This window comes from Eubalaena glacialis, chromosome X, assembly GCF_028564815.1.
Source record: "Eubalaena glacialis isolate mEubGla1 chromosome X, mEubGla1.1.hap2.+ XY, whole genome shotgun sequence".
In the NCBI taxonomy this organism is placed as follows: Eukaryota; Metazoa; Chordata; class Mammalia; order Artiodactyla; family Balaenidae; genus Eubalaena; species Eubalaena glacialis.
This window is the reverse complement of record NC_083736.1, coordinates 52,642,114-52,649,482: the sequence shown is the minus strand read 5'-3', so window position 1 is coordinate 52,649,482 and position 7,369 is coordinate 52,642,114. Positions and strand designations below refer to the sequence as shown.

The 7,369-nt window shown below is 44.9% G+C and overlaps 1 protein-coding gene across 1 annotated transcript; it reads left to right on the top strand.

The window, feature by feature from the left end:
* The first annotated feature begins 781 nt into the window (after nt 1-781).
* On the top strand, nt 782-3,323 carry LOC133082080 (zinc finger X-linked protein ZXDB-like). The gene has a single exon (XM_061178502.1). The coding sequence runs from the start codon at nt 782-784 to the stop codon at nt 3,254-3,256; it is 2,475 nt and encodes an 824-aa protein (XP_061034485.1). The 3' UTR covers nt 3,257-3,323.
* Nucleotides 3,324-7,369: the final 4,046 nt, after the last annotated feature.

The following is a 7,369-nucleotide window of genomic DNA, read 5'->3' as shown; positions in this document are numbered from 1 at the left end:
GGTTGTGCACCATATAGGGAGAACCCAGGAGTAGGTTGGGTTCTCCAGATTTTAATATAAATTGTTTCATCCTCCAGGCTTTGCATTTCTAGGCTGAACAGTGCTAATCTGCTTTGGCCCCGCCTCTTATTCTAGTCTCTGCACCAGCAGGACAAAAAATTTAACAATGCGACAAATTTTCCTGAAGACATTGCTCAAGACAGTTCTGGATATGGAAGCTGTCCAGGAAATTTTTTTGAAAGACGACCTTTTCAGTAGGAATTGCTAGCACTATGGGTGCTTAATCTTGACACATAGCGTATTCTCTCAGGAATTTTCTGTCATCCATTAATCCAGCCAGCCACCCAGTAAACAATGTTTAATACAGGATAAGTGCTAACCACCATGTTTAGCACTGGGAGGGGCTGGGAGTGTGTTTATTTTGGTACATAAATCGGTAGTGAGGTACCGATTTATGTTGCATTTAGCAGATAGACATCTAAGGTATTCATTCCAGCACCATTTCCCCTGTATCTGGGAAGACCTCCTTGATTTCCTACTAATATTAACTGTGGAACTTATTTATGTATACGAGGTTCTGCCCCTGGGTTTTCTATTCTGTTCTAGAGACCCAGTACCAGAATATTTAAATCACGGTGGCGTTAAACACGTTTTAATATCTGATAGGGCCAGTTTCTGCGCATTGCATTTTTTTTTTTTTTTTCCTTTCAGGAACGTGTTCGGGCCCGCGGCAGGGGGCGGGGTCGCGCCTCCTCCGCGACTCTGGTTCCAGCGGAGCCTCATGGACGCGGAGATGGAAATCCCGAGGCTGCTCCCGGCTCGCGGGTCGCGACAGGGCGGCGGAGCTGGCAGCCCCGGGGGCGGCGGCCGGATCCACGGAGGTCCTGACCCGCGGGCCGGCCAGGCCCCCGCGCGCCGCCTCCTGCTGCTCCGGGGCCCCCAAGATGGCGGGCCCGGGCGGCAGCGTGAGGAGGACCGCGCGGCCTCCCCGGGCCCGGGCCCTAGCCCGTTGGTGCCGAGGCCCGATCACGCTGGCGGCGGCGGCTGCGACGGCGGCTGCGGCGGCGGCGGCGGCGGCGGCGGCGATGGCGATGACTTCTTCCTGGTGCTGCTGGACCCGGTGGGTGGAGACGTAGATTCCACGGGCGCCGGCCAGGCCGCAGGGCCCCTATGGAGGGAGGAGGCCGGGCTGGGCCCACGGTTCCAGGGGCACGAAAGCGGCGCGAACCCCGAGGGCCGCCCTTCGCTGGGCCCCAGCTGCCTGTCCGCTATCCGCGCCCCAGTCCCGGCCCTGGCCCCGATCCCCGCCCCAGGCATGGGCCCCGCCGCGGCCTTCGCGGGCACCGTCACCATTCACAACCAAAACCTGCTGTTGCGCTTCGAGAACGGCGTCCTCACCCTGGCCACGCCCCCGCCGCCAGCCTGGGCGCCTGGGGTCGCCCCTGCCCCGCAGCCCGGGGGTCTGATCGCCCCGCAAGCGGGGATCCCACACGCCGCGCAGCCTGGCGACTGTCCCGAGCTGCCGCCCGACCTCCTGCTGGCCGAGCGGGCCGAACCCGCGCCCGCCCCAGCGCCCGAGGAGGAGGCGGAGGGCCCGGTTGCTGCTGAGAGCCCCCGCGGGCCGCTAGGCCCGGGCCAGGGCATGGTGCTGTACCTGTGTCCTGAGACGCAGTGCGGACAAACCTTTGCCAAGAAGCACCAGCTGAAGGTGCACCTGCTGACGCACAGCAGCAGCCAGGGCCAGCGGCCCTTCAAGTGCCCCCTGGGCGGTTGCGGCTGGACCTTCACTACCTCGTACAAGCTCAAGAGGCACCTGCAGTCACACGACAAACTGAGGCCCTTTGGCTGCCCGGCAGAGGGCTGTGGCAAGAGCTTCACCACGGTGTATAACCTCAAAGCGCACATGAAGGGCCATGAGCAGGAGAACTCATTCAAATGCGAGGTGTGTGAGGAGACCTTCCCCACGCAGGCCAAACTCAGCGCCCACCAGCGCAGCCACTTCGAGCCTGAGAGACCCTACCAGTGCGCGTTTTCGGGCTGCAAGAAGACATTTATCACAGTGAGTGCCCTGTTTTCCCATAACCGCGCCCACTTCAGGGAACAGGAACTCTTTTCCTGCTCCTTTCCTGGCTGCAGCAAACAGTACGACAAGGCTTGTAGGTTGAAAATTCACCTTCGGAGCCACACTGGTGAGAGACCGTTCCTTTGTGACTTCGAGGGCTGTGGCTGGAACTTCACCAGCATGTCCAAACTCCTAAGACACAAAAGGAAGCACGACGATGACCGGAGGTTCATGTGTCCTGTAGAAGGCTGTGGGAAATCTTTCACGAGGGCCGAACATCTGAAAGGCCACAGCATAACCCACCTGGGCACAAAGCCTTTTGTGTGTCCCGTGGAAGGCTGCTGTGCCAGGTTCTCTGCTCGCAGTAGTCTCTACATTCACTCCAAGAAACACTTGCAGGATGTGGACACTGGTAAAATCCGATGCCCAGTCTCCACTTGTAATAAACTCTTCACATCCAAGCACAGCATGAAGACCCACATGGCCAAAAGGCACAACCTGCGCCAGGATCTCTTAGCTCAGCTAGAAGCTGCAAATTCTCTTACACCCAGCAGTGAACTTACCAGCCAGGGGCAGAATGACCTCGGTGATGCAGAGCTTGTGTCTCTCTTCTCTGATGTGCCCAGTAATAGTTCTGCTGCAGTATTGGACACCGCATTGGTGAACTCTGGGATCTTGACTATTGATGTGGCTTCTGTGAACTCAACTCTGGCAGGGAAGCTCCCTGCTAATAATAATAATAATTCCTTAGGGCAGGCGGTGGACCCTCAGGCCTTGATGGCCACCAGTGACCTTCCTCAAAGTCTGGATACCTCACTCTTCTTTGGAACAACAGCCGCTGGTTTTCAGCAGAGTCCCTTAGATACGGATGATGTCTCAAGTCTAAGTGCGGGGCCGTTGGGATCTCTGAGCTCTTTGGCTATGAAAACCTCGAGTCAAGAGCCCCAAGCTTTGACCCCCAGCAGTAAGCTAACAGTAGACACAGATGCTCTGACTCCTTCGAGCACCCTTTGTGAAAACAGTGTCTCGGAACTACTGCCGCCAACCAAAACGGAATGGAACGTACATCCGGACTCTGACTTCTTCGGACAGGAGGAAGAAACCCAGTTTGCATTCTCCAATCCAGCAGGAAACCATGGGTCTCAGAAAGAAACAGATCTTATCACAGTGACTGGCAGCTCATTTTTGGTATGAACTAAACTCTATTCATTCCTTGCCACATGGCTTACTTTTATTGGTGACACTCAATTTTAAGAGTATTCTGGACTAAATATTTAAATGCAGTCATTTCTTATAGGTTTGAAAAAGAACAGAGCCCTGGGCTACAAGTTTGGAGATTTAAATTCTGATCTTGAGTCTGGAACTGACAGGTTGTGTGACCCTGAGCAAGTCACTTATCCTATCTGAGCCTTAATTTCCTTATTTATAAAATGTGGTGGTTTGAATAGATTGTTTCTAAGGTCATTTCAGCTCTATTTTCATCATTTTGTGCTCTTTCTTGAAAATTTTAGGACCTTTTACAATGATTAACAATTGCATGTGCTCCTAATGTAACAAAAAATGCATTGAGAGTTAATGATCTGAGAACATGGAACTGGTGTTTAACTTTCAAAATTTAATGGAAATTTTATGCAGTGCTAAAATATTTCTAAAATCTTGTGGTGAGCTTAAAAAAGATGAAAGCTGAAAATCTGGGTTGGTTCTTTTTACCTGTTTATCTTTGTAGCCTCTTTTTTTTTTTTTTTTTGATGGAAGGCTGTGTTGGGGAAAGTTCCAGGAATTTGATGAGACTCAGACTCAGAAATACTGATGACTTTGTGGTGTTGAATAAGTGGCCTTATTAAGTCATTTCCTCTCACTAACCCTCAGTTCCCTAGGTGTAAAGCTGTCATTGTAATTTACACATACCTGATGCATTGTAGACTTCTTCTATCCTAGTAGTTAAGTATGGAGGGAAAAATGTTTGTATTTTGGCATGTTTTAGTGAATTTTTACACCTTTCCTGCCCCTCTTATTCCCTTCCTCAAAGAAATTAGCATAATTTAACACCATGTTCGTGTGCAGGCAGTAATGCTTTATGCAGGTTAAGAAACAGAAAAGGGAATCTCTTTCTTCCACAGATTAAGGATTTTTCTCCACACAATTCTGTGACTTTGCCAACCTGTCCATTAGACCTGGACAGTGTCTTTACTCTTGCATTCAAAGCCATCCTATAGAGTGACCGGAGAGCCTGTGGTTCCAAGGAAATCTGGGACTAGGCCAGAGTAAGGTTTTTCTCCCCTCTGTGCCCTGGAGAGCTCATTGTTTGCCTTCTCCCAGAGTTGGAATGAGAGTTTTACTTTGCATTTTGAGTAAATATTGTCTGTCTTGCTTGAGTATAGCATTTTACAGTTTATGTAGCACTTTCACAACTGTTATTTTGATCCTTACAATATTTTGAGATAGTTATGGCAAAATTTCAACTATAAGACATATTAAAATTTACCTAACTCTTGCTTAGTAACTCTTAATTGTGTGTGTGTGTGTGTGTGTGTATGCACATCAACTTTCATTCTACTCTTCTGAGTTTCATGATGACTTTTGTTTATAACCACTTGTTCCATTCCACATTAATATATGTCTCTTATCTTCTGCCAGCTCTGCTCCCTCTCCAACCTATTCTCTAGCATGTCCACTCCATTCCTTGCCATGATCTCTTTTTTTTTTTTTAATTAGGTAAGTCTTTTTCATGGTCACCATCTCTCAGCCATTCAGAACATGGCCCATTTTTCAGTCCCAATATTTACTGCAAGTCTGAGTGTGCATTAAGAAATTATTTTCTGGATTTAGAGGTCAGTGTGTTTATATATGAATCAAATAATAATGGAAATGTTTTATATAAGGTTTTATGAGACATGTAGTTCTTCTATTCTTCTAAAATTTTTCAACATGTTCTGCTAGCAAACACTATTAGTTGCTGTGAAACATTCTAATCCAGTACTGTTTATATGTACATTTGTCGATAACAATTATAGCACTTTGGCAGTGCACTTTATAATTTGCCATTTTTAAATGCATCTGTACTGTCTAATTTTTAAATTGGTTGTACTCATTCAGTGAAAAAGCAAAAAGTATACATAAATTTTGTAATCCAAAGAAATGGTCAGAGTGTGATTGTTTGTAACCATTTAACAGTTCTCCCTCAGCACTTTGGAAGGGTTTTTAAGCCCATTTTAGAAATGTGTTGTCATTAGTTAAGGCCTCTTAAATAAGTTATTCTTCTTTTCCTACAGATAGGAATGCAGAGATCCCAGGTGAACATGCAGGTCTTAAGCATCTGTTAATATATATAACCATAAAAATATTTTAAAATCCTGTCATTTTGTTTCTTCAATCCCTCATTAAAAACAATCATAAAATATGCTTTTGTTCTATTCTGTGGAATTGTCAAAGGACAGATTTTACTTTTCTTGAAGATAAAAATCTTGTAATTATTTATGGGCCCACATGGTTTCTTTCAGTCAATTTGTTCAAAAGATTTCTCATTCAATACCATTTTTCCAACATGATGGTGAAAATAGCATGAAATTACAGTCAAAAGTATCAGTACAAACATAATGGTTACATTTTTGTTAGTGTTGGCATAAATTTGCCATTTAAAAAAATGGGATATGATTTAATGTTATCTCATTTGCTTTTTGTGCTTCTTCAGTCCTTGGTTTATTAAAATTTTGCCAATTGAAAACACAGTAACAAAATACTTTTTTAAAAAATAAACATGGCCCCTTTATCTTTTATTTATTTATTTATTTATTTATTTATTTATGGCTGTGTTGGGTCTTCGTTTCTGTGCGAAGGCTTTCTCTAGTTGTGGCAAGCGGGGGCCACTCTTCATCGCGGTGCGCGGGCCTCTCACTACTGCGGCCTCTCTTGTTGCGGAGCACAGGCTCCAGACGCACAGGCTCAGTGATTGTGGCTCACGGGCCCAGCCGCTCCGCGGCACGTGGGATCTTCCCAGACCAGGGCTCGAACCCGTGTCCCCTGCATTGGCAGGCAGATTCTCAACCACTGCGCCACCAGGGAAGCCCCAGTAACAAAATACTTTGCAGGAAGGTTTGCATCCAGGGGACTCTGTTGAACATATTCATCATGAGTTAAAATACGTTTATTTTGACATTTTTATCCTGGTCTCATTATAGTATTACATAATTGAAAGCCTTGAGTAGTAGAAGTGAAACTTGATAGAATATGAGGGTCATTTTTCTCTGGATTAAATACTTCATATTCCCATCCAGGAAAAATAAGAGAAGGGTATTTATGACTATTACTTGATTCCAGATAAAGCATTGATTAATTGCCAGTTTTGAGAATATCCATAATCCCTTAGTAATTACTGATATCAAACAGATCCATTTGATGATTCGGTAATAATAAAACCTAATTTAGATGCAGCTCTTTCAAAATATTGATAATAGTGATAATGGAAATATAAGGCTGAGCTGAAATTTATGTAATTTACACTTTTGAACAAAAGATTTGTTTAACAATTTTTTAGAAAGTGAAATGTGTTTTGCACATTTAGAGAACAGGTTATCAAGCACTTTGTAAGACCACAACTAAATATTAAAAGCAAAGCACTCATTACAAATGAATTTTTTATATTTTTCAAATCTGATTTGATTTGGTAACAATTTTTAAGCTAGGGACCTCATTGTATATTTTGAGTTAATTTACTGACTATATACAAAAATACAAGGTAGAAGAGTACTAGGGATGTAGATAAGAGGTATAAAATGTGAGCTACTTCTTAATTTTGGAGAGGACATAGGAATTAAATATTTCACATCTAAACAATATCAGCAAGCATGTTTTCAGACACTAAATTAATGGCTTGGAGGGAAAGGAGGGGCAGTAGCTATGCTTTAATGGATGGTTAGATTTAGTTACATAGATAAGAGAATAGGTGAATTCCAGCCAGGAAAAAAAGCACAAGGAAAGAATTTGAAATGGAATTGGCCACACAACACGGAAAGACAACCTAGCTCAAATGCAGGACGCATGTTTGATAAGTGCTAAGTGTTAGGGTTAGACTGCCAATATGGAGCCAATCTGAAGCGCTAAGAAAACCAGTCACAGTGGATAGGACTTTATTCTGGACATGGTTAAGAGTCAGTGAAGATATTTAAGAAGAGAAGTCAAATGATGAATATATAGAAAGTTTAATATAGTAGACATGTACAATGTGAATTTGATGAGGGGAGATGATAGGAAAATCATTTAGGAGTCTATTGTAATAATTTCAGGGTTCTGTGATGAAGGCTTGGACTG

Coding starts and splice junctions, on each gene's coding strand:
- LOC133082080 (XM_061178502.1), top strand. CDS start 782: ATGGACGCGGAGATGGAAATCCCGAGGCTGCTCCCGGCTCGCGGGTCG.